At 46.4% G+C, this 27,671-nt stretch overlaps 1 protein-coding gene across 2 annotated transcripts in view; it reads left to right on the top strand.

Moving 5' to 3' along the window:
* The window catches only part of CDHR1 (cadherin related family member 1), a 144,734-nt gene that overhangs the window by 111,674 nt on the left and 5,389 nt on the right, over nt 1-27,671 (top strand). For both annotated transcript variants that reach the window (XM_068258858.1, XM_068258859.1), the window contains exons 16-17: nt 22,228-22,456; nt 26,626-26,880. In XM_068258858.1, coding sequence (XP_068114959.1) covers nt 22,228-22,456; nt 26,626-26,880 — 484 coding nt within the window. The remainder of the gene's footprint in view (nt 1-22,227; nt 22,457-26,625; nt 26,881-27,671) is intronic.

The following is a 27,671-nucleotide window of genomic DNA, read 5'->3' as shown; positions in this document are numbered from 1 at the left end:
TGCTCCTCAGGTGTCCACTGGCTGCAGTATTGTCTGAGTCACCCGCTCCTCGGGAGACTTCCTGCTCCTCATTACTGTTGCACCAAACACTATCTCACATTGGTAGTCCTGTGTCTGGCTATACCAGCATTATTGGTGATTGACACACATAATTAGGTATAGCATCTGTATTATTGGTGATACTGCAGATCACCAATAATCAGAAAATCTGTTTAGCTGACACCAATCGTTACAGAACAGCAGACCAAATACTATAGACGCACTGCGTGACCAAGTTGGATTCCTGACCACCGCGGTTAATTAAGTTTACCGGGGTGATTAATACCCAACAGACTCAGATTACTCAATTGTCTGGGACTGTACAGGTACTTCAAACAGCCGTTGATGCAGTGCAATCCCCTCCAGTCACGGACCTTCGCATATCCGTACCTGAAAAGTTTTCTGGCCATAGATCTGACTTTCAGAATTTTAGGAATCGTGTGTTATCTTATTTTGAGTTGAGGCCTAACTTGTCAGGATCAGAGCACCAGAGGGTAACTTTTATAAAAACCCTCTTGTCAGGAGATTCACAAACATGGGCATATAGTCTTCATGCAGAACATGAGGCCTTATCCTCAGTCCAGGAATTTTTTAAGGCCATGGCCATTAAATATGATGACCCGGATATTTCAATCACTGCTGAAAGGAAACTAAAAACTCTCAGGCAGGGTCGCAATCCGGTGGAAGTGTATGCTGCGGAGTTTAGGAAATGGGCTGTGTCAGCTAGATGGGGAACATATGCATTGCTAGACTGTTTCCTGTCAGGATTGTCCGATGCAGTCTCTGATTTGATGTTAGGACATCCTGAGCCCAAATCTATAGATGAAGCAATTTCTTTGGCCATGCGGGTAGATCGCCGCCTGCGCTACCAGAAACAGACTCGTGGTAGGAATGCTATAAGATCTGTCTCCTACGCCTCCTCTCCACCCTCGTCACCTCCAGATGAGCCGATGCAAATCGGACACTCTAGGTTGACGTAAGTGGAAGAGATTTGCAGAAGGTCAGAAAGACTCTGTCTATACTGTGCTGAGGAGGGTCACGTTGTCCAGAATTGTGCTAAGAAGTCGGGAAACGCTGCCGCTTAGGTGTAGTCAGAGGTAATACCCTAGGCGAGCAGTCTTTACCTCTAAACAATAATCGTTTGCTCCTCCCTTGTTCCATTACCTGGGAAGGCCAGACCACATCTACAGAGGCATTTGTGGATTCTGGCTCTGCAGCCAATTTTATAGACTATGACTTTGTAAAAAAAATTGGGGATTCCCTTACTCCCTTTGGATCGGCAGATTTTGATCACAGCAGTAGATGACTCTCCGTTACAGTGTAGACAGCCTCTTTCTCAGACTCCTTTGTTGATATGTAATATAGGGGTGTTACACAAGGAAAAATTACAGTTCTTTGTCCTGCAAATGGCAACCTCTACCATCATTCTTGGTATGCCCTGGTTGCAACTCCACTCTCCTCAGATTGACTAGGCTTCAGGTCAGCTACAGAGCTGGTCAACCCATTGTCATCATCATTGTTTGGAGAGAGTTGCTGTTTGCGCTACCAAGTTACAGGTTAAAGGGGTGCCAGTGCAGTACGCAGAATGACGCTGACGTGTTCTGTCCAAAATCTGCAGATAAACTCCCGCCCCACCAGAGTTTCGACTGTCCCATAGAGCTAAGATCTGGTTGTATGCCTCCTAGAGGGCATCTTTACAATTTGTCTGGGCCTGAGAAGCTGGCAATGCAGGAATACATTAAAGAAAACTTGGCCAAGGGCTTCATCCGTCCTTCACGGTCTCCAGCTGGGGCTGGGTTCTTTTTTGTACAGAAAAAGGACGGTGGCCTTAGACCTTGTATCGACTATCAAGGTCTAAATAAGATCACAGTAAAAAATCGTTACCCATTGCCTCTGATTGACGATTTGTTTGCTCAGGTGACCAATGCCAGTACCTTCTCTAAGTTAGACCTGAGAGGGGCATACAACCTGGTGCGCATTAGGGACGGTGACGAATGGAAGACGGCGTTCAACATGCCCGACGGGCATTACGAGCATCTGGTTATGCCCTTCGGGTTGTGTAATGCCCCTGCGGTCTTCTAGGAGTTAATTAATGAAGTGTTTCGGGAGGTTTTGGGAAAGCTTGTGCTAGTGTATCTAGACGACATACTGATTTTCTCTCCTAATCTGACAGAACATCGTAAACATGTTAAGTTTGTTTTGAGAAAATTAAGACAGAATTCGCTGTATGGGAAGCTAGAGAAGTGCCTCTTCGAGGTCACGAAAGTCCCTTTTTTTGGGTACATTATCTCCACTTCTGGTCTCTCCATGAAACCAGAAAAAGTCTCTGCTGTTTTAGAGTGGCCCCAACCTGTAGGGTTGAAGGCACTCCATAGATTTCTTGGCTTCGCCAACTACTACAGAAAGTTCATCAAGGGATTCTCGTCTGTAGTGTCACCCCTTACCAATCTCACCAGAAAAGGGGCTGACACTTATCACTGGTCGGCAGAGGCACAGACCGACTTTGCCACGTTAAACAAACTGTTCTGCTCTGCACCCATTCTGAGACACGTGGATGTTACCTTCCCCTTTATTGTTGAAGTCGATGTGTCAGAAATTGGGGCTGGGGCTGTACTGTATCAGCGCTCTGGCCTTCAAGGCAAACTACACCCATGTGCCTTCTTCTCTCATAGGTTCTCCCCTGCCGAAAGGAACTACGATATTGGCAATCGGGAGCTTTTGGCCATTAAGTTAGCCTTTGAAGAATGGCGCCATTGGCTGGAAGGGGCAGAACATACAATCACGATTTACACAGATCATAAAAACTTGGAGTACATCGAAGGGGCCAAAAGACTTAGTCCCCGTCAGGCCCGCTGGTCCCTATTCTTTTCAAGGTCCAGATTTATCATAACGTATACACCAGGTAGTAAGAACGTCAAAGCGGACGCTCTATCTAGGTGTTTTGAGCCTGAGACAGTTCAGCCTTCAACCCCTGAGACCATCCTACCCCAGAAAGTGGTATTGGCAGCTACTGAGACCTGGGAGGACTGGACGGTTACTCTGGGGCCTTACCAACAGGACATTCCAGAAGGGAAGCCTGAAGGGGTTATGTTCGTACCACTTCCTTTTCGCCTGCAACTCTTACAATTATTCCATTCCCATAAGAATGCTGGGCATCCCGGGGCTGCCCGAACCCAGGATCTACTGGCCAGATGTGTATGGTGGCCTTCACTGGCACTGGATTGTAAAGAGTTTGTGAGAGAGTGTTCAGTTTGTGCTAGAAGTAAACCCTCTCGCCAGGCACCAGTGGGTACGTTGCAACCCCTGCCGGTGCCAAATGAACCCTGGACTCATTTGTCCATGGACTTTGTAGGAGAACTCCCCAGGTCTGAGGGTAAGACGGTCATTTGGGTGGTAGTTGATAGGTTCAGTAAGATGGCTCATTTCGTCCCTCTGAAAGGACTTCCCTCTGCCCAGGAGTTAGCTGATCTCTTCATTCAGCACGTGTTCCGGCTGCATGGCATTCCGGAAAACGTGGTGTCAGATAGGGGAGTCCAGTTTGTGTCGAAATTCTGGAGAGCCTTTTGCCATCAGTTCGGTATGGACCTTTCGTTTTCATCAGGCTACCACCCACAGACCAATGGTCAGACTGAAAGAGTTAACCAGTCTCTTGAACAATTCCTCAGGTGTTATGCAGCAGATGCACAGATTGGGTAAAGTTTCTGCCATTTGCGGAATTTGCGCACAATAACTTGAAGAGTGCCTCTTCAGGATTTTCCCCTTTTCATGTGGTATCAGGAAAATCCCCCAAGTTTTCTCCTTTACCTGTGGCATCTACTCCTTTTCCGGCCCTGGAGGATTGGCAAAGGGCATTAAAAGAGATTTGAGTAGGGGCGTGGCCGGAACGAGGATGTGAGCGGTAGCATCCCTCGGAGCTCCTCTGCACACGGGCGTCATTAATCCGTTATATACACCCTGCAAGGTATCGTTGATCCTTTCCGAGTACGTGTACCCCTGCTCTACCTCTCCTGCATTTGGGAAACCCGTTCTCTGCTGTTAAAATGCCGCCCAAAAAGAACGACAAGCCAGAGAAGACCGTGGGCCCGCTCGACAAATACCGCCGAACAGACCAAGATGGCGCCGGCCCCATAGGAGATGACGCACTATCACCCTCTCCAGACACCATTCACTCGGTAGAGGCTCAAACGATCCTGGAAGCCATCTCCGCCCTTCAAACATCCCTCACTGACACCTTCACCACCAAAATAGAGGAGGTGAAGGCAGACTTCCAGCTTCTCCGCCAAGACGTACGGGTGGTGCGTGAGCGTGTCACAGCGACAGAGGCCCGCATATCCCAGCTAGAAGACGATATCCGTCCATTATCCTCCGACATGAAAGCTATGCAATCGCAGCTTAAGGCGGTTGTCTCTCGACAAGAGGATATGGAGAACCGGCTACGAAGATGCAATATTCGGCTGGTAGGCTTACCCGAAAAAGCGGAGGGGGATGATCCGGTTTCTTTCCTGGAGGAGTTGCTCACCCGGCATTTCGGCCGCGAGGCCTTCACACAAGCCTTCTCCGTGGAACGAGCACATCGCATTCCAGCAAAGCCTAATCCCGCTGGAGCCCTGCCGCGCACTTTTATTGCCAAGCTACTTAATTATAAGGACCGGGATACAGTACTTCGCCTATCCAGGGATAAAGGTAACCTGAGCTTTGATAACGCTTCTATCTCAATCTATCCGGACTTCGGCGTGGAAACGCAGAAACTCAGGGCCCGGTTCCAAGATGCCAAGCGTAAGCTTAAACAGCACGGCTTGGTCTACGCCATGCTTTTTCCAGCTCGTCTGCGGGTGGTTGCCGACGGTAAGACTTACTTCTTTGAGTCCCCTTCAGAGGTTTTCTCCTGGCTGGAAACCCACTACACCAAGAGCGTCTCCCATGCAGGAAGGCAAGACTGACATTTCCAGGTTATTCTTTGCTACCCACTCGTATCTGAAATGCAGAGGTCTTGTTATATGTCTTGTTATTTGTGCTTCTCCCCCTTCACTAAACCTGCTAGTCCTTGCATGGTCATAACTCCCGCTGCCCTGTGTGTAGAAGCGTGCAAGGCCATATGTGACACCTGCTCCTCAGATGTCGCACCCTCAGGTAGCTGCCACATGCATAGAACATTTGTTTGCAACAACCTTCGTGGAGTTACTCCATGATAACCTACCTCATTGCAGCTACTTTGAACTGTTTTGTGCTATGGGTAAATGCTCAGACCCTACGTTTAGGGCCATGAGCTGGGTGTTATATGCTGTTAATTTTTATTGTTACCTCCTCTTGCCCCGCCAGGCCACTATCACCTTTAATCTGGTCTACGTTTCTCATACTACTAGAAAATGTGTTAATATGCCTGTATGATGAGTGCACTCTCTCGCCCCCCACAAGAGATAAGGTTAAAAGAACGGTCATCCTAGAATTTTTACGTAAGAAGTCGGTTGACATTATTGCTCTGCAGGAGACGCATCTGGACGGAGATTTGCCCAAAGCCCTCCGCCGATTTTGGATAGGATGGGACTATCACTCAACTCATTCATCTCATTCCAGAGGCGTCTCCCTACTTATATCCAAGCGTACTCATTTTCAATTTATTAGTAATGTTATAGACCCCGAGGGTCAGTACATCTTCCTGCGATGTTTGCTTTACAACACCCCAATTTTGCTACTTGTGTTTTATATACCGCCACCCTTCTCCTTCTCGGTTATTAAGGTGGCCCTGGACTACGTGGCTCAACACCCTCATCTGCCTTCAGTCTGGCTCGGGGATTTTAACTACATTCTTTTTCCCAGACTTGATAAAATCCCCCAGCCAGCCATGTCACAAACTCCTGTTAGAGATACTAAACTTCACATAATACTTCAAGATGTCGCCATTTTTGACACTTGGTCTACCCTTTACCCAGAGGTCCCTGCTGTGTCATGTTATTCTGCTTCACATAAAACCCACTCTAGGTTGGACTATATACTCTCCACTAGAAGTCTGATCTCTAGTTTAACTAAGGCCTACTTTTTGCCATCCCTGCTCTCAGACCACTCCCCCTACGTAGCCCACTTTTCATGGCACTCTATGCAACAATCTCCCATGTGGAGACTGAGCCCATTCTGGATCACTAAAATTCAGGAAACAGTCCAAATTTCCACTGCTTTTACTCATTTTTTCGAAACCCAGATGCAATCCACCACATTTCCGATAATTTGGGAAACTTTTAAGCTCTTCGTTAGACGATACTTATCCTCTGAAATCAAACGCATTAAAATTGAGGCAGCTCAAATAGAACAAAAACTTTCCCTAGATCTAGAGCAAGCTATAAATGATGTATCCTCCAACCCAACTGAGCACTCCCAGAGAAATCATAAACTTAAACTAAATGCATATGAACAATTCCTTATAGGAAAGGCACATAGGAAAATTCTCTTTACTAAGCAAAGGGTTTATGAGCTAGGAGAACAATGCGGGTCTCTTTTAGCTAAAATATCCAAAGAGCAAACCTCCCCTCCAATAATAGTCCGCATTGCAGACATCAATAGAGCCATACTAACCTCACCCTCAGATATTTTAAATAGGTTCACTCAGTTTTACACAGATCTCTACACTAAATCCACATCTAAATCACCTTCTCAAATTGCAGAGTACGTAGGTAGAATACCCCTCCCTACCCTGACAGAACCCCAGGTTGCCCTGCTAGACGCCCCCCTTACAGTCAAAGAGATTGAAAGCGCAATTGCTGCTCTCCCATCATCTAAAGCCCCTGGTTCGGACGGCCTTCCCGCAGAATTTTTTAAGTCCTTCTCAACAGTCCTGGCACCCAAACTACTAAAACTATATGATTCAGCCTTAGAAAGTGGAACCTTCCCCCCCACAATGCGCGAGGCGGTCATAACTCTGATCCCAAAACCTGGTAAAGACTTGCTGCAATGCGAATCATATCGCCCCATTTCTCTTATCCAGGTAGATGTCAAAATCCTAGCAAAACTCCTAGCCCTCAGACTCAACACTGTCATAACCTCTCTGATCCACACTGATCAGTCTGGTTTTATCCCAGGCCGATCCACAGCCCTTAACATACGCAGACTACACCTGGCTATGCAGTCCTTACATGACACGGTAGGGACCAGAGTGGTGGTATCCCTTGACGCAGCTAAAGCTTTTGACACCATTGAATGGGACTTCCTGAATATAGTTCTCAAAAGATTTAAATTTGGCCCTAAATTCATAAATTGGGTGCAGCTTTTATACACTGACCCTTATGCTCGAATACGAATAAATGGCTGGATCTCCGATGCCCTCCCTTTGGCTAGAGGCACGAGGCAGGGCTGCCCTCTTTCCCCTCTCCTCTTTGACCTGGCCCTTGAACCCCTGGCAGTTTTGATTAGAGAAGACAAGGAAATTCATGGTCTTCACCGGGGAAAAAATGTGGATAAAATCAGCCTGTATGCAGACGATATGCTATTATATTTGTCTGACCCTGGTTACTCACTCCAACGTGCCTTACAAGTTATAGAAAACTTTGGCTCTTATTCTGGCCTTCGCATCAATTGGTCAAAGTCCTCTATCCTTCCCTTGGACATCTTCCCTCCATCCCTGCTTCAGGCCTCTACTCCTCTTCAATGGGCATCGGAGATCACTTACCTTGGTATACGCATTTCCAGGTACCCTCAGGAATTTATTTCACTTAACTGGACCCCTTTAATTCAATATGTACAATCTAAGCTTCAGGCATGGTGTAAATTACCGATCAATGTGGCCGGCAGAGCGAATCTCTTTAAAATGATTTTATTACCTCGTATTCTATACATTTCTTGGAATGCTCCCCTGTATCTCCCGTTCTCGCTCTTTTCTAAAATAAATACTCTTCTTACACAGTTCATATGGAATAAGGGTAGGCACCGTCTCCCACTCACAACACTACAATGTCCTAAAGACCTTGGTGGCCTAGCAGTACCCAACTGCCATGTATATTACTTGGCTGCCCAGCTCTCCCATATATACTTTGACATTACCCTCCAGAAAGACAGGCTAGTAGGGCTTCTGTCAGACTCCCCAGCACTTCAACAACTTGAACCCATTACCATTATTCTTATAGGAGCCAAAAACTCCTACCATACTAAAGGCTATCCGATTACACTTCTCCAAACTTTAAAAGCATGGGATACAGCCCACAAATACCTACGCCTCGAGCATCCCCTTAAATACACTCCGCTATGGGAAAACCGTAGTCTTCCTGAACTACGTAAATTGCCAAATGCCAGACTCTGGATTAATCAGGGTATTCTATACCTCCACCAAATCATAGACTCAGGCCACCTTATTCCATATGAGCAACTTTCTACTCAATATAACTTACCCTCTCATATGAGATTTGCCTACCTACAACTCACTCATGCAATTAAGGCCCAATTCTCAACCTTGCCGACTGGTTTCTCAGACTCACGAATTCTATCTATAGTTAGTGGTACTTCATCAACTCAGTTGATATCCACAATTTACAACATTATAATGATGGAGGTTTCCACTCGTAGGGCCTATCTTAAGAAATCCACATGGGAACTGGAGGTTGGAGAATTAACAGACGAGGACTGGGAAGATGCCCTCGATAATATTCCTAAGGTATCCCCTCATGTACCTGATAGGTTGCTTGCCCTTTATGTACTGCACAGAGCATACTTAACCCCGGTGCATATATCTAAATTTAAACCAGGTTACTCCCCTCTCTGCCCAAAATGTGCTTTAGATCCAGGTTCTTTTTATCACATGATGTGGTCCTGCCCCGAGGTAAATTTGTATTGGCAACAAATAACGAAATTTCTTCATGATAAGATGGGCTGCTTTGTGGCTCTTGACCCCAAGATTTGCCTACTTAACATCATTCCTCCCAATACCTACAACAAGTACACCACCCAATTGATCATATATGTTATGCAAATTGCCCGTAGAATCCTAACCAAACACTGGATTCTTCCCCTTGTGCCATTAATTACAGAATGGATCACAGCAGTAAAGAATATCCTTCCATATCATGAAGCCATATACCAAAGACGTGGAGCTATTGCCAAATACCACTTTATCTGGGACCCCTGGACTCGTATAATGCATATTTGAGCGTTTTCCTGCTAAGGCAGTAGACACAGATTCTCTCCTTAGTTCTCTCCTCTCTGATATAGTTGGCCTGGCGGGGCCTAGGGTACTCTTCTTTTCTTTCTCTTTTTTTATTATATTTTTCTTCCTTATTTTCTTCCTTCCCTTTCCCTTTAGTTTTAGACATGGTAATACTATGTGTTACTCTGTTTTGTTGTTACTCTTCAGCGGTCCAGCAGGATCATATATTGGAATCACTTTTCTGCTGCAGGACAATTTACTCTGTATGATGACCCGTTTATCCTTCCTTTTTTTCTACCCTGCCTGCGAGCAGAGAATGTCTGTGTATCTCAACTGCCAATCTCTCCAATAAATATGACTTGCTGAGTTAAAAAAAAAAAGAGATTTGGGTGTTAGTTAAGAGGAATTTGGGAAAAGCTTTCCAGACTCAGAAGAAACAGGCAGATAAGAGGCGGTCTGTAGAGTGGAAGTTTTCTCCAGGGGACATGGTGTGGGTTTCTACTCGGCATTTGGCATTGAAACAACCGTCACCTAAGTTAGGACCCAGATTTGTAGGCCCATACCCGGTGTCCAGAAAGATTAATGATGTCCCATATGTGGTTGATCTCCCAGCCAGCATGAGAGGTGTGAGATCATTTCATGTTTCTATGTTAAAACCTGCGGTGCATGTGGATTCCTCTTCCCCCCCGTGATGGTTGACCGGAGTATGAGATCGAGAAGATTTTGGATTCTCGATTAGTGCAGAATTCTGTACAATACCTGGTCCATTGGAAGGGGTATGGCCTGGAGGAGAGAACTTGGGTGCCGGATTGTCGCATGCATGCTGAGGATTTAAAGAAAGAGTTTCATGAGTTACACCCTGAGAAGCCGGGTAGGAAGTGTCCGGGGTCCACTCCTCAGGGGGGGGTACTGTAATGGATAGCGGAGATGCCGCCGTGGAAACAAGCGGCATGGCGGCTATCTCCGCGTATCAGCCGGCGGCTTCGGCCGCGCAGTTACATGCTGGTGCTCTACCTAGTCCTTCTATTGCACATAGATTGAGGGCTACACGCGCGCGCGCCAGGCGACAGAACCTTTATGCAAATAGAAGGGGAGTCAGCTGATCTGTCAGGTCAGCTGACTCCAAACGCTATCTCGGATTGGCTGAGTGACTGGGACGGCGCTGCGCAGTGGTGCTCACCGCCAGGTCGTGATCACGCTTACGCGTGGATTCACGACCATTTTGACGCATTCCGCCTCGGACACGAAAATCTGTGAATAGATTTTCAACCACGAAAATCTACTTCGGCTTCGCGTGAATGCGAACAGAAATCCGCATTCACGCTTGTGAAACCCGGCGCTGAAGTCGTGGTTTGCGGAAATGCGTCAAACTATGCGGAAGTGACACATTGCAGGCCAATCAGAGTGCCCCAGCCAGGCCCTAGCAACCAATCACAGGAGGGGAGCTATGCCCTCCCCTCCTGAATATAAAGCGGCGGCCATGATGGAAAAGCTCTGTCCTTGCTAGACTGTGGTGCTGAGAGGATTATCTCCAGGCCATTGTTGTTTGAGCAAGTGCATTTATTGTGTTAAAAACAAAGCGTTTTTTTTGCTAACACTGCTCTTATACTGTACACAGTTAGCTAGTCAGTGAGTGATTGCTGTAGTTAGTTGTAGTCAGTGTAGTGTAGTGGGAGTGTGGGAGTCTAGTGATTATTTAACTGTGTGTAGTGCAGGCAGGTTCAGTGCTGCAGTGTAGTCAGTGTAGTGGGAGTGGGGATTATCTGTGTGTAGTGCAGGCAGGCAGGTTAGTGCAACTGCAGTGTTCACTTGTATATTCCAGTGACAGTTATACACTTGTACTATTTGCAGGCAGCCAGTCACACCGCCGGCGCCGCCACTCTCTGCCAGCGCTGTTCATTCATTCTGTCAGTGACCTTGTGCCGTGCCCAGTTCCCACTGCTCGCTCGCTGGCATATGAGCATCTCATTACACAGTGTGACATCCTTGTGTGCCCACTGCATCCTTCAGTGACCTAGTTGTATATCCAGTGCCCACTGATGTGCCCACTGCATCCTTCAGTGACCTTGTACTGTGCCCACTGCATCCTTCAGTGACCTAGTTGTATATCCAGTGCCCACTGCTGTGCCCACTGCATCCTTCAGTGACCTTGTACTGTGCCCACTGCATCCTTCAGTGACCTTGTACTGTGCCCACTGCACCCTTCAGTGACCTAGTTGTATATCCAGTGCCCACTGCTGTGCCCACTGCATCCTTCAGTGACCTTGTACTGTGCCCACTGCATCCTTCAGTGACCTAGTTGTATATCCAGTGCCCACTGCTGTGCCCACTGCATCCTTCAGTGACCCTGTACTGTGCCCACTGCATCCTTCAGTGACCTAGGTGTATATCCAGTGCCCACTGCTGTGCCCACTGCATCCTTCAGTGACCTTGTACTGTGCCCACTGCATCCTTCAGTGACCTAGTTGTATATCCAGTGCCCACTGCTGTGCCCACTGCATCCTTCAGTGACCTTGTACTGTGCCCACTGCATCCTTCAGTGACCTAGGTGTATATCCAGTGCCCACTGCTGTGCCCACTGCATCCTTCAGTGACCTTGTACTGTGCCCACTGCATCCTTCAGTGACCTAGTTGTATATCCAGTGCCCACTGCTGTGCCCACTGCATCCTTCAGTGACCTTGTACTGTGCCCACTGCATCCTTCAGTGACCTAGTTGTATATCCAGTGCCCACTGCTGTGCCCACTGCATCCTTCAGTGACCTTGTACTGTGCCCACTGCATCCTTCAGTGACCTAGTTGTATATCCAGTGCCCACTGCTGTGCCCACTGCATCCTTCAGTGACCTTGTACTGTGCCCACTGCATCCTTCAGTGCCGTTGTACTGTGCCTGGTGCATCCTTCAGTGACCTTGTACTGTGCCCACTGCATCCAGTGATTCATTACTAGCAACATGTCTGGCAGGGTTTCACGGGGTGAGAGGAAAGGGAGTTCAATTGCCTCAGCCACTTCTGGGACTGCTCCACGTCCAGGGAGAGGACGCCCAGCTGTACGTGGTCGTGATGCAGCAGAAAGGGGGCAGCAAAGCCTGGGCCGAGTCAGCGGACGCCATTGTCCAAATATTTTAACGTTTCTGGTCCCCGTGTGGTGGTTGAGCAAATGGAACCTGACGTACTCATGGACATCATGACTTCCTCCCAGACCTCTACTGTGAGCACCACTCCAAGCAGCAGCAGCAGCAGCAGCCAATGTCCCACGCTTGTTGTGACATCCACCCCAGCACCCACTGGTCAGCAGCCCTCCCAGGATGACAGCGTTCTGTCCATCAGTCCGGCTTCTGGGAACCTGCTGATGCAAGAAGCTCAGGACTTACTGGGGACTGATGTGGCAGAGATTGAGATCGGGCCACAATCACAAGCGTTGTTGAGTTCTGGTGATGAAGAAGAGGGGTCTGTGTCTGGGGATGTAGGGACAGAAGAGGAGGCGGTGGAGTCAGAGGAAGAGCTGGATTATGAAGATGCTGCTGATGATGACGACGTTGTGGACCCTAACTATGTGCAGCCTGCTGAGTCCGTGGAAGAATGGTCAGAGGCAGAGCAGGATGACGAGTCACCTCGGCCTAGGCAAGGATATCGCCATATGTCAGGCAGGGGCAGGGGCATCGGCAGCAGTGGGTGTGGAGGAAGTAGACAGGACACTGCTTCAGCCGGCACCACCACCATGCAACCCCCGGCAACTACTACCACACATTGTTCCGCTGCACCCTCTGCTAGTGGGGGCCGCAGTAAATTAAAGTCACCAGTGTGGGATTGCTTTGAGGAATGTACTGATGACAAAAGGTATGCGGTGTGCAGGTTATGCAGCAAAAGATTGAGCCGTGGGAAAAGTCTGAGCAAGATGGGTACCTCATCCCTCCAGGGCTACCTGAGAAGCCGCCACTGCCGCGAGTATGCGGACTTTAAGAGGAAGCAGGCACTGCTGGCAGGGGTTCCTGAGAGCAGAAGGCCCACCAGCGCAGCAGCATCATCCCTCCCTCAGGGTCGTGAATCCCCCACAGCAGCAGCAGTAGTAGCACGCAAGCGCTCTTCCACCTCGGCTACTCAGGACACAGACATTGAGGCTGGCAGCCAGTGTTCGTCTCTCTCCTCTGTCTCCCCTGCATCCCTGCGTCGTCAGACCCTGCTGAGTGACACCTTTCAGGGTCTGATCAAGCCTCTGCCTCCAAGCCACAGGCGGATCCGCAAACTAAATGGCTTGCTGGCCCGGGCCATGGCATCACAGCTGCTTCCCTACTCCCTGGTGCAGGAGGGGAGCGCCATGCGGACGCTGCTCCAATTTGGCATCCCCGAGTGGCAAGTCCCCAGTCGCCACTATTTCAGCAGGAGCGCGATCCCAACACTCCACAAGTTTGCGGTGGAAAACATGGCCCGTTCCCTGGACTACTCTGTGGGCAAGCGGGTCCACGTGACCATGGACTCGTGGAGTAGCAGATTTGGGACAGGTCGCTACCTGTCCTTTACGGCCCACTGGGTGACACTGATGGAAGGGAAGGAGGACAAGAGAGCATCAGCCCAGCTAGTGGTGCCACCACGCGGGATCAGGGGGGATGCAGAAGGGTCCTGTCACGAAACTCCCTCTGCACCCGGAAAGCAAGCCCGCCTCGGCAGCAGCAGCGCCAAGCCTCGGCACTGCCAAGCCCTTTTAAAATTGGTGACCCTGGGGAAGGAGAGGCTTACGGCCACCAACGTCCTGGCCGCCCTCAGGAAGCAGGAGCGGAGGTGGCTGACCCCCAGAGGCCTGGAAGTGGGGTATGTGGCAGCCGATAACGGGACCAACCTGGTGGCAGCAGTGCAGCAGGGAAACCTCCAGCACATCCCCTGCTTGGCCCACGTGCTCAATCTTGTGGTGCAGCGCTTCTTGCGCACCTACCAGGGGATGAGCGAGCTGCTGCAGGATGCCCGGGCGGTGGTACGCTTTTTCCGCCTGTCAGCCACTGCCTCTGCACTCTTGTCCACCTTACAGCAGCAGTATGGAAGGCCACAACACCGGATGATCATCGACATGCCAGTTCGCTGGAATTCGACTCTGGCCATGTTGGAGCGGCTGTGTCAGCACAGGCTGGCTCTTAGGGCCTACATGCTAGACCCAAGTGTCCCCAGCAACCAGCAAGTCCCCATGATTACTGCCACTCAGTGGACACTGATGCAGCAAGTATGCCTGGTGCTGAGTCCCTTCCTGGAGGCAACCAAGATGGTCAGTGAGGAGCGGGCCTCTGTGTGCCAGTGGGTGCCCTTGGTTTGTCTACTGGAGCAGGCAATGGACAATTTAATTGAGCGTGGGGATGAAGCCCTGAGGCAGTTGGAAGAACAGGAGCAGATGGCAGCACAGTCCAGCTCAGAGGAGGGCTCACAGCAGGTAGTGGAAGAGTTGGAGGTCCCTAATCTGAATGTGGAGGAGGAGCAGAGTGCAGCAGGCGTTGTACGTGGATGGCGGTTTGAGGAGGACAACGACATGGCACAGGAAGAGGACAGGCATGCGTTATGGGACAATGGCGAGGACGAGGAAGATCTTGCTGGCAGGGCCCACTTGTTTCCCATGGCTGTGCACATGTTGCGCTGCCTTCGCAGGGACCCCCGGGTGATCCAGATGCGTTCAAGGGAGGACTTGCTTGATCCCCGTCTGAAAGGGAAGCTGGGAGACTTAATGACGCCATCCACCACCGAGCAACGCACAAGGGAGTTGAAGGAGGCCCTTGTGCGCAGACTACTGGAAGCATTCCCCCAGCCTTCCACCCCCACTGTAACTGCTCTCCCAAGCCAGCAAGAGGTGCCTGCCATTGCCACTAGCAGCACAACAACAACCACCAGCAGCAGCAGCAGCAACTGGAGACCAGAAGAGCCTAAGCAAGAGCCTGTATGCAGTGCAGCAGCCCAGAACAGAGGTGACCGCCACAGCATCCACCACCAACCAGCACAAGCAACGACTGACCACCATGGTGTCTGACTATATGGGGTCATCCAGCGGGCTCAATGACACCGACAGCCCCGTGGACCACTTGGAGTACTGGGTCAAGAGACTGGACATCTGGAGCGAGCTTTCCCAGTACGCCCTGGAACTCCTATCCTGCCCTCCTTCCAGTGTCCTCTCAGAGAGATGCTTTAGTGCGGCCGGTGGCGTGGTCACAGAGAAGCGCTCTCGGCTCTCCCACGCCTCTGTGGACAAACTCACCTTCCTGAAAATCAACCAGGCTTGGGTGGAAGGTGAGTTCCTGGCCCCTATTGTCGGACACAGGGGGACATGAAGTGGCTGCTGCATGTGCTGTTGTTAACTATGCCTGCCTTTATAAAGACAGTTACTACCTGCCTAGTGCCTACCTTGGGTAATTTTTTGGTGTTATTGTACTACTACCAGTATGTTGCCATGGTCCTCCTTCTGAGCTGCTGAACTGACCGCCCGCTTTGTCCTCCTGACTCAGTCGCTACTACACTCTGCGTTCACACTGCCCGGGTCACTGGGTGCATTTAATTTTTTGGCCAGCACTATGACGCTGTGCTGCTACTGCTACTACTACCACCAGTATGTTGCCATGGTCCTTCTGTGCTGCTGCTGCTGCTGAACTGAACGCCCGCTTTGTCCTCCTCCTCCTTCTGACTCAGTCGCTACCACGGTACCACCAATGCACTCTGTCTGCGTTATCACTGCCTGGGTCACCGGGTGCATTTAATTTTTTGGCCAGCACTATGACGCTGTGCTGCTACTGCTACTACTACCACCAGTATGTTGGCATGGTCCTTCTGTGCTGCTGCTGCTGAACTGACCGCCCGCATTGTCCTCCTCCTCCTGACTCAGTCGCTTCCAGCTGCTGCACTCTGCGTTCACACTGCCCGGGTCACCGGGTGCATTTAATTTTTTGGCCAGCACTATGACGCTGTGCTGCTACTACTACCACCAGTATGTTGCCATGGTCCTTCTGTGCTGCTGCTGCTGCTGCTGAACTGAACGCCCGCTTTGTCCTCCTCCTACTCCTGACTCAGTCGCTACCACGGTACCACCAATGTACCCTGTCTGCGTTATCACTGCCCGGGTCACCGGGTGCATTTAATTTTTTGGCCAGCACTACGACGCTGTGCTGGTACTGCTACTACTACCACCAGTATGTTGCCATGGTCCTTCTGTGCTGCTGCTGCTGCTGCTGAACTGAACGCCCGCTTTGTCCTCCTCCTCCTGACTCAGTCGCTACCACGGTACCACCAATGTACTCTGTCTGCGTTATCACTGCCTGGGTCACCGGGTGCATTTAATTTTTTGGCCAGCACTATGACACTGTGCTACTACTACTACTACCACCAGTATGTTGCCATGGTCCTTCTGTGCTGCTGCTGCTGATCTGACCGCCCGCATTGTCCTCCTCCTCCTGACTCAGTCGCTTCCACCAATGTACTCTGTCTGCGTTCACACTGCCCGGGTCACCGGGTGCATTTAATTTTTTGGCCAGCACTATGACGCTGTGCTGCTGCTACTACTACCACCAGTATGTTGCCATGGTCCTTCTGTGCTGCTGAATTGACCGCCGGCATTGTCCTCCTCCTCCTGACTCACTCGCTTCCACCAATGTACTCTGTCTGCGTTCACACTGCCCGGGTCACCGGGTGCATTTAATTTTTTGGCCAGCACTATGACGCTGTGCTGCTACTACTACTACCAGTATGTTGCCGTGGTCCTTCTGTGCTGCTGAACTGACCGCCCGCATAGTCCTTCTCCTGACTCAGTCGCTACCACCACTGCACTCTGCGTTCACACTGCCCGTGTCCACTGACAACTCTGCTGCAATGTCATTGCTAATTGCTGCAAAAAAAACAAAAAAAATTACAAAAACCTCTCTGGGGCCTTTTTGGCATCAGCCACTCATCCTCCTCCAGCGGTACCTTCGCCGCCAAGTGCCATTGGAACTCGCCTTCACCTCTTTGACTGCTTAACGCGTATATCCTTTTTTAAAACCACTTATTACCAATTAATAGCTCCATTTAAAGTGTTGATTTCACTTTAAAATCCATTTTCTCTAGAAAAAAAAATTTGGGGGGAATTTTTTATGTTGAAGTTATGTTGCCCCTTATCACCTCGATAATCCATGCAGTTTGGGGGATTGTAGCATGTATGGGGGCTTTGTTATTAACGTTAAAAGAAAATCCGCCTCCGGGCGGGAATCCACGCGTGATTACGCCATTCACGGCAGAAAATCCGCGTGGTTGCGTGGACGCGAACGAAAATCCGCATGCGGCGGGGCCGAATGCGGATTTTTTTTTTCAACCACGCGGATTTCTGAATTCGTGGATGAGGCACATCCGAGCATCCCTGGCGGAGCTGCTATGGATATGTAGTGGTAGTCTGTCAGTTGCTCCGTGTCTGCTGTTGCGACTAGAGTTGAGCCGAAATTTTCGTAATTTCGCATTACTATAATTACGCATGCGAAATTTGCGATTACGATGCGAAATTAGCGTAGCGAAATTGCCATTAAAATCGTAATTGAAAATACCGTAAGCGTAATTTTCAACGCGAAATTTCGCGTTTCGTTCATGCCGTAATTTCGCATTAAACGCTACCGTAATTTCGCGTTAAACCGTAACGCTCCGTATAATTTAAAAAAGCCGCCGACTTTAAGGGTTAATAGCAAAGCCCCCTTAAATGCTAAGAGCCTCAAATTTGGAGAATATATTAAGGAGATCAGGAGGAATAAGAGGAAAATTTTTTTTTCAAAAAGACCTTATAGTTTTTGAGAAAATCGATGTTAAAGTTTCAAAGTAAAAATGTATACATTTCAAAACCCGCCGACTTTAACGGTTAATAGCAAAGCCTGCTTAAAGTTTAGGAACACCAAATTCCTAGGGTATATTAAGGGGATCAGTGGGAATAAGAGGAAAAACATTTTTTTCAAAAAGACCTTATAGTTTTTGAGAAAATCGATTTTTAAGTTTCAAGGGCAAAAATGTCTTTTAAATGAGGAAAATGTTAGTTTTTTTTGCACAGGTAACAATAGTGTATTATTTTCATAGATTCCCCAAGTGGGAAGAGTTTTACTTACTTCGTTCTGAGTGTGGGAAATATTAAAAAAAAACGACGTGGGGTCCCCCCTCCCAGACCTCTTTAACCCCTTGTCCCCCATGCAGGCTGGGATAGCCAGAATGCGGAGCACCGGCCGCGTGGGGCTCCGTACCCTGACTATACCAGCCCGCATGGTCCATGGATTGGGGGGTCTCAGAAGGGGAGGGGCAGCCAAGCTTTCCCCTCCCCCTCCGAGCCCTTGTCCAATCCAAGGACAAGGGGCTCTTCTCCACCTCCGATGGGCGGTGGAGGTGGAGGCCGCGATTTCCTGGGTGGGGGGTTCATGGTGGAATCTGGGAGTCCCCTTTAAAAAGGGGTCCCCCAGATGCCCACCCCCCCTCCCAGGAGAAATGAGTATAGAGGTACTTGTACCCCTTACCCATTTCCTTTAAGAGTTAAAAGTAAATAAACACACAAACACATAGAAAAAGTATTTTAATTGAACAAAAAACATAACCACGAAAAAAGTCCTTTAATATTCTTAATTAACCATTAATACTTACCTGTCCCTTTAAATAAATGATCCCACGCAATATCCTCAGAAATGTTCTATCAGTTACAATGTAACAAAGTTATTACAATGTAACAACTTTGTTACATTGTAACTACGCCGCACCCGACGTCACTCGCCGCTCACCCGCCGCACGGACCCGACAGAGCTCTGAGCTATATAGCTCAGAGCTCTCTAAGCATCTTTGTATTTGGGCTCCAAGGAGCCCCATTGGTCCTTAGCAGACCAATGGGGTTCCTTCTGATTTGAAGGAACCCCATTGGTCTGCTAAGGACCAATGGGGCTCCTTGGAGCCCAAATACAAAGATGCTTTAGAGAGCTCTGAGCTATATAGCTCAGAGCTCTGTCGGGTCCGTGCAGGACGCTAAGTCCCCGCCGGCTCCGCTGCCCTCCCCGCCTCTCCCACATGTCACCCACATGTCACCCACATGTGGGTGACATGTGGGTGACAGATGTGGGCGGGGTGGACAGCGGGAGCCGGCGGGGACTTAGCGTCCTGCAAGGACGCGTAAGTGTATGCGGCGGCTGAGCGGCGAGTGACGTCGGGTGCGGCGTAGTTACAATGTAACAAAGTTGTTACATTGTAATAACTTTGTTACATTGTAACTGATAGAACATTTCTGAGGATATTGCGTGGGATCATTTATTTAAAGGGACAGGTAAGTATTAATGGTTAATTAAGAATATTAAAGGACTTTTTTCGTGGTTATGTTTTTTGTTCAATTAAAATACTTTTTCTATGTGTTTGTGTGTTTATTTACTTTTAACTCTTAAAGGAAATGGGTAAGGGGTACAAGTACCTCTATACTCATTTCTCCTGGGAGGGGGGGTGGGCATCTGGGGGACCCCTTTTTAAAGGGGACTCCCAGATTCCACCATGAACCCCCCACCCAGGAAATCGCGGCCTCCACCTCCACCGCCCATCGGAGGTGGAGAAGAGCCCCTTGTCCTTGGATTGGACAAGGGCTCGGAGGGGGAGGGGAAAGCTTGGCTGCCCCTCCCCTTCCGAGACCCCCCAATCCATGGACCATGCGGGCTGGTATAGTCAGGGTGCGGAGCCCCACGCGGCCGGTGCTCCGCATTCTGGCTATCCCAGCCTGCATGGGGGACAAGGGGTTAAAGAGGTCTGGGAGGGGGGATCCCACGTCGTTTTTTTTTTATATTTCCCACACTCAGAATGAAGTAAGTAAAACTCTTCCCACTTGGGGGAATCTATGAAAATAATACACTATTGTTACCTGTGCAATAAAAACTGACATTTTCCGCATTTAAAAGACATTTTTGCCCTTGAAACTTAAAAATTGATTTTCTCAAAAACTATAAGGTCTTTTTGAAAAAAATGTTTTTCCTCTTATTCCCACTGATCCCCTTAATATACCCTAGGAATTTGGTGTTCCTAAACTTTAAGCAGGCTTTGCTATTAACCGTTAAAGTCGGCGGGTTTTTAAATGTATACATTTTTACTTTGAAACTTTAACATCGATTTTCTCAAAAACTATAAGGTCTTTTTGAAAAAAAAATGTTTCCTCTTATTCCTCCTGATCTCCTTAATATATTCTCCAAATTTGAGGCTCTTAGCATTTAAGGGGGCTTTGCTATTAACCCTTAAAGTCGGCGGCTTTTTTATATTATACGGAGCGTTACGGTTTAACGCGAAATTACGGTAGCGTTTAAAGGGGAACTGAAGAGAAAGGTATATGGAGGCTGTGATGTTTATTTCCGTTTAAGCAATACCAGTTGCCTGGCAGCCCTGCTGATCCTCTTCCTCTAATACTACTAGCCACAGCCCCTGAACAAGCATGCAGCAGATCAGGTGTTTCAGTGGTTCAGACTTTAAAGTCAGATCTGACAAGACTAGCTGCATGCCTGATCCTGGTGTTATTTAGATACTACTGCAGAGAAATAGACCAGCAGGGCTGCCAGGCAACTGGTATTGATTAAAAGGAGATAAATATGGCAGCCTCTGTATAACTCTTACTTCAGTTCCCCTTTAATGCGAAATTACGGCATGAACAAATACCCATTGTAATGCAAAAATTACGCTTACGCGAAATTTCGCGAAATCCTTCTTCATTACGATTATGTACTTACGGCCATAATCGTAATTACACTAATTACGCGAAATTTCGCGAAATCCTTCTTCATTACGATTATGTACTTACGGCCATAATCGTAATTACACTAATTACGCGAAATTTCGCGAAATCGTAATTAGGTCATTACGCTCATCTCTAGTTGCGACTGCTAACGTGTGAGCGCTCAGACCTAGTCAGATCCCAAAGTGTGCTAGAACCAGCCAGAGCTGGGGATCCACACTTAGCCAGATTCTTTTGATAGCTTAAAGTACTAATTCATTGTATTATCTGTTATGACCTTCTGCTTCCATTGACTGTTCTCCTGCCTACTGACTCTGTACCTCTGCTCATCTGATTCATGTTGCTGACCCTGCCTGAACCTAACACTGAATCAGTCTTCTGTCTTTGTACCTTATCTGTCCGTACGTTGCCTGCTCTGCTTGTCTGACCTTTCTTGCCTCACCAGTGGGCCTAGCCACTGGCGAGGGATCTGTGGCTTTTCACCTCCTCCTCAGGTGAAGCCCAACTGCAGCACTGTCTGTAACACCTGCTCCTCAGTTGTCCCTTGGCTGCAGTGTAGTCTTAAACACCTGCTCCTCAGGTGGTCATTGCTCGCAGCACAGTCTGTAACACCTGCTCCTCAGGTGTCCACTAGCTGCAGTATAGTCCTTATCACCTGCCCCTCAGGTGAATATCCTTTGCAGCACTGTCTGTAACACCTGCTCCTCAGGTGTCCACTGGCTGCAGTAAAGTCTTAATCACCTGCTCCTCAGGTTGTCATTGCTCGCAGCACAGTCTGTAACACCGGCTCCTCAGGTGTCCACTGGCTGCAGTATAGTCTTTATCACCTGCCCCTCAGGTGAATATCCTTTGCAGCATTGTCTGTAACACCTGCTACTCAGGTGTCCATTGGCTGCAGTATTGTCTGAGTCACCCGCTCCTCGGGAGACTTCCTGCTCCTCATTACTGTTGCACCAAACACTATTTCACATTGGTAGTCCTGTGTCTGGCTATATCAGCATTATTGGTGATTCTGCAGATGACCACATAATCAGGTATAGGATATGTATTATTGGTGATACTGCAGATCACCAATAATCAGAAAATCTGTTTAGCTGACACCAATCGTTACACTATGATTTTTTAATATTTTTTATGGTTGTTGTTGTCTTTTTGGATATTGTCCACAACAAAATTGTCTTTTTTCAGCAAGTGAATAGAGTGGAGTGAATGACATTGGTCTTACAGTAAAAAAAAAACAAAAAAAAACTGGGCTTTAAGCTTTACAATAAAACAAACATAAGTAAAGTGTTACCTGAGTGCACGTTTTATCATCATTTGAACCTTTATGATTATAGTGCATATGCTTTCTGTTTTTCAGTTTTCTAATTCATCCTTCAAATGGTATCATTTATACCCAACCTTGGGCTACTCTTGATGCTGAGGAGAATGCTAAATATAACTTTTATGTTAAAGCTGAGGATACTGAAGGGAAGTATAGCTTGGCTGAAGTGTTTGTCACTGTGTTAGACATCAATGACCACTGTCCAGAGTTTAATGAGAACATACAGGAAAGGACTATGATCCTAGGAAACCCAGTGAAAGTTGAGGTATGTATTAGAATTGTATGCACCATGTTCTGACTGAAAAATTAAAGACAAACTAAAAAATTTCAAGTCCGTACCAGTTAGTGATGAATGATCATAAGGTGCCAAATTTCACATTTCACAAAATTTTGCAGTTACCATTACACATAATTACAATTTAAAGAGACACTGAAGTGAAAAAAAAATGATGATATTATGATTTGTATGTGTAGTACAGCTAAGAAATAAAACATTAAGATCAGATACATCAGTCTAATTGTTTCCAGTACAGGAAGAGTTGAGAAACTCCAGTTGTTATCTCTATGCAAACAAGCCATTAAGCTCTCCGACTAAAGTTAGTCGTGGAGAGGGCTGTTATCTGACTTTTATTATCTCAACTGTTCCTGGATTATTTACTTTTCCTCTGCCAGAGGAGATGTCATTACTTCACAGACTGCTCTGAAAGAATCATTTTGAATGCTGAGTGTTGTGTAATCTGCACATATTATAGAATAATGCAATGTTAGAAAAAACACTATATACCTGAAAATAAAAGTATGAGAATATTTTCTTTGCTGCTAATCTTCTAGTAATTATTCATAGTACACAACCAAGTCATTATATCATATTTTTTTTTCGCTTCAGTGTCTCTAAAACAAATTTATGAATGCGGCAGTTGTTAACTATTTTTTGCATAAATTGCAAAAAAAAAAATGGTGCCAACCGGAAAAAAGAAAAATTATGAAACACAATCAAGGTTCTGCACAAATTAATTAGGAATGCTCCAGAAATTTTGCATCATAATTGCAAATTTTGTTCCACAATTACAGTGCTGCCCATAATTATTCATACCCCTGGCAAATTTTGACTTAGTTATTTTTATTCAACCAGCAAATAATTTTTTGACGGGAAATGACATAGGTGTCTCCAAATGGATAATAAGATGATGTACAAGAGGCATTAGTGTGTAAAAAAAAAATAAAAAAAAAATTACTCAGCTTTTATTTACATTTCAGCAAAAAGTGTCCAGTCCAAAATTATTCATACCATTCTCAATAATCAATAGAAAAGCCTTTCATGACTATTACAGCAATCAAACACTTCCTATAATTGCAGCCAAACTTTTTGCGTGTCTCCACATGTATTTTTGCTCATTCATCTTTAGCAATGGGCTCCAAATCCTTCAGGTTGGAGGGTCTTCTTGCCATCACCCTAATCTTTAGCTTCCTCTGCAGATCCTCAATTGGATTCAAGTCAGGACTCTGACTGGGCCACTCTAAAACGTTAATGTTGGTGTCTGCTAACCATTTCTTCACCACTTTTGCTGTGTGTTTTCGGTCATTGTCATGCTGAAATTTCCACTTATACCCAATGCCAAGTTTCTCTGCAGACTCCCGGATGTTGTCGTTGAGAATCCTCATGTATTTCTCTTTTTTTCATGATGCCATTTACTGGGATTAGGTTCCCTGATCCATTGGCTGAAAAACACCCCAAAGCATTAGGCTCCCACCACCATTTCTGACAGCGGGGATGGTGTTCTTTGGTCTGAAGGCTTCTCTTTTTTTACCCCAAATGATGGAAACATTATTGTGATCAAACAATTCAATTTTGTTTCATCTGACCATAACACAGAAAAACAGAAGGTAGGAAGGTAGAAAAAAGGGCAGGAGGAGAATCGGGAGCCCAATCTAGTGCAGTATCGTTAGTAGAAGAAGTAGCTTCAAAATAAATGTCAGTTATACTCACAAGGCTAGGTTGCGATCAGGCAACCACTGTAGTTTGCATGTGCAGAAGTACCGTCTCCACTCGGCCTTGCGGTTATGAATACGATGGTGCTTGCAGCTCCTTAGAAAAAATCCACCTTCCAAGGTGGTGACCCCTGTTTCGGGGTAACAGTCAGCACAGGAGAGGTAGGAGGCGCCTTAAGTATTCTTTAGTAGTAGTACATGGATAAATTATGTATTCCGAAATATATATATATATATATATATATATATATATATATATATATAAAAATGTATAACATCATAAAGGTAGATAACATAACTGGTCCTACCTTACAAAGTAATCCATTCGTTATAGATTTAAAACAAACTTTTATTGGGCACTTATGACAACGCGTTTCACGGTTTAACCCGCTTCCTCAGGTCGAATAATGTGCCTTCAGCTGAGGTAATAACTCCAGGGCGCCTCCTACCTCTCCTGTACAAAACACCAGAAGTCATCTTAATGTCCAGATGAGCATTTGCAAAGGCCAAGTAAGCTTTTGTGTGCCTTAACTGGAGAAGTGGTGTCCTCCTTGGTCTGCATCCATGGAACCCAGCAGTGTTTCATTGTCTGTTGGATTGTCTGCATCGAGTCATTGCCACCAGCCGAGCCCAGATTCACCAGGATGGCCTTGGTGGTGATTCTTTTTCACCTCTCTCACTATCCTCCTGGCCAGCACAGGTGTCACTTTTGGCTTGCGTCCGCATTCACTGTGATTTTCCACAGTGCAGTGCGGAACATCTTGTATTTTTTAATAATACTTTGCACTGTAGCCACTGGAACTTGAAAACATTTAGAAATGGCTTTGTAGCCCTTTCCTGACTTGTGAGCAGCCACAATGTGCAGCCGCAGGTCCTAACTGAGCTCCTTTGACTTAGCCATGACTGTCCACAAACCAACTGCAGAGAGCTGCTATTTTTCACCTGTTGAATTGATTAAGTCAGCTGTTCACAATTAATCAGGGTAGGATGCTTTAGAACAGCTTGGACTATTTGGAACGGTATAGAACAGTTTGTGAAGGGTATGAATAATTTTGAACTGGACACTTTTTGTGTAAATAAAAGCTGAGAAATGTTTCCCCCTTCCCCCACACCCACAATAATGGCTTTTGTACAGTCTTATTATCTTTTGAGAGACACCTATGGCATTTCCCTTCAAAAAATTACTTTCTGGTTGAATAAAAGTAACTTTAAGTCAAAATGTGCTAGGGGTATGAATAATTATGGGCAGCACTGTATACGAAATTCAAGCTCAACACTGGTACCAGTTCAAACCTTCCACTTTTGTAGAATTTCCAAAAGTCCTGATAACCATCACCACCAGGAACAGAAGGAGTTTACCAACTGCCTATTAGACCAAAGCTATAAACGGCTGGTAATGGTCACAATGATTCTGATCCTGATTCATGGAAGCAGAAATATTGCTAACACCCTGGCCCATATGCAATTCCAGTTTTCTCCTATGTTTTCTCCTTGGAGATAATTTTTCATCTTCTTTTTTTAAATAATTTTCCAGCACTTTTCAACTGAAAAAGTACTTAGAAGTAAGTGCAAAAGTATTATCAAAATTATTCTGAGTATTTTCTTGCTTGCTGGTGGCTTAAAAGGCATTTTATTGACAAATTTAAAAATATCACCTAGGAGAAAACTCGGGTGAAAAAGTTAATTGCATATGTTTAGAAATGAGCTTATCTGCCATCTCTGCCATGGCAGTCATGTGACAGAGGGGAGAGATCATATTTTTACAACTGATTAGACACACATGAGGGGGGATTAAACAGGCTAAACTCTTTAAATACATACAGGGTGCATGCCTCTGTTTTCCTTCTGTTCTGTGCTAGAGTTCAGGTCCACTTTATCTTTCTAGTGCTCCATGTAGTTAGCTTCAGATCTGTAGAGACCTCAGTACAGAGTAGATGAAGCTAAGGCATGTATTTGTCCTTACTTCCTGGAGTCCAACCCTGGTATGTACTAAAGTGATACACATGTTGGATAGCATTATAGCAGGATTACATTAATGGTTTATAAAAAAAAACCTGATATATGTATCCTCAGGTTTTATTGGTCCAATATTACATTTTGTTTAAAGAGCTGAAACAAATTAATAATAAAGCTATACAATAATAGGGTATGTGAAAAGAGAGCAAATACAGTATGTAGTTTTGCTATGGAGTGTGCAGACAGGTTTTTCAAGTAAAGGGACACATAAGGCAGCTGCATTTTAATACATGTGAAAGATAATTCCAACCTAATATATTCCATCTGTATATTAATTAAATATTTTTATTTTTATTACCGGTAAATATTTTACCATTACGTATTTCTTGTTAACACTTTAGAAAGACCATCTACTATAGACAATCACTAAAAAAGGCATCCAACTTTGTCATTAATGAGTTTTTATTTTGATTTCAACAAATGTTTTAGGCCACTGACCAGGATGCAGAAGAACCAAACAATGTTGTCAATTACGCCATCATGCAAGCTGATCCAGATAACGTGTTTGAAATTGATCAGAACACTGGAGAGATAAAATTAAAATCCTACATCCGGTCTCTGGATGTAATTCGGAACATCACACACAACAAGAACTGCAAGTGGTCTGTGGTTGTACAGGCAAAAGACAGAGGTTCTCCATCATTTAGCACCACTGCTGTTGTTAAGATTGATGTTACTGAGGAGGTAAGATTGGATTTAGATTTCTAAAGGTTATTACATTATTCAATATGCCACTAGATTAGTTATTAGATTGAGCCCTCTATGATCGAATCTAATCAGAGAGAGATATATTGCCTGCCCACAAACTGCTCCACGATTTTTGATTATGTGCTGAAATCTACTGGAAATAGTCCTAGCGTTGCCACTGTCTTCCCCCCCTCCCCCCATGTGTGTGTCCCCATGCCTGTGTTTAGTGATGAAGGCTCACCTGTCCACCTGTGCAAATCCTGGCCCCATCCAGTGTCACTGCAAGTGCCTGTACCATCTTGCACCAACAGATGTAGTGGCATTGCTACATGTGGTGTTGTCATGTGGTGCAAGTTCTCGCTGTGATGCAGGACACTGGAGTAGGTCTATAACAACACAGAAAAAGGTAATTTGTAATGCATCTTACTGGGAGAAAATCACATTTTATATGTATTCATTCTAAATTTTACACATTTTTGCAATAGTTGTCTTTTTATTATAGATGTTAATGTGTGTATATGCACTTCCATATAGGTAAACAAATATCATATCATTCTATTTAAATCTTCAGTATGATTAAATGCCCAACATACTGATGAGTCCACAATCTAAAGTTAGGGTATATTTTATGTAAAGAACCAGAGTGTGACCTTTATGCTTGAGGTCTTTGATATTCTGACTTTTTTAAGCAGAACCGTAGCTCTGCAAATACCATCGTAGCTGCTGTGTTTGTGTCTTAGTGTGGTGGTATTAGATAGTGTCCCTGACCACAATACTATTCATACCTT

This window comes from Hyperolius riggenbachi, chromosome 10 (assembly GCF_040937935.1).
Source record: "Hyperolius riggenbachi isolate aHypRig1 chromosome 10, aHypRig1.pri, whole genome shotgun sequence".
Lineage (NCBI taxonomy): Eukaryota > Metazoa > Chordata > Amphibia > Anura > Hyperoliidae > Hyperolius > Hyperolius riggenbachi.
The sequence above is the reverse complement of the archived record's forward strand: the minus strand, read 5'-3'. Positions and strand labels throughout refer to the sequence as shown.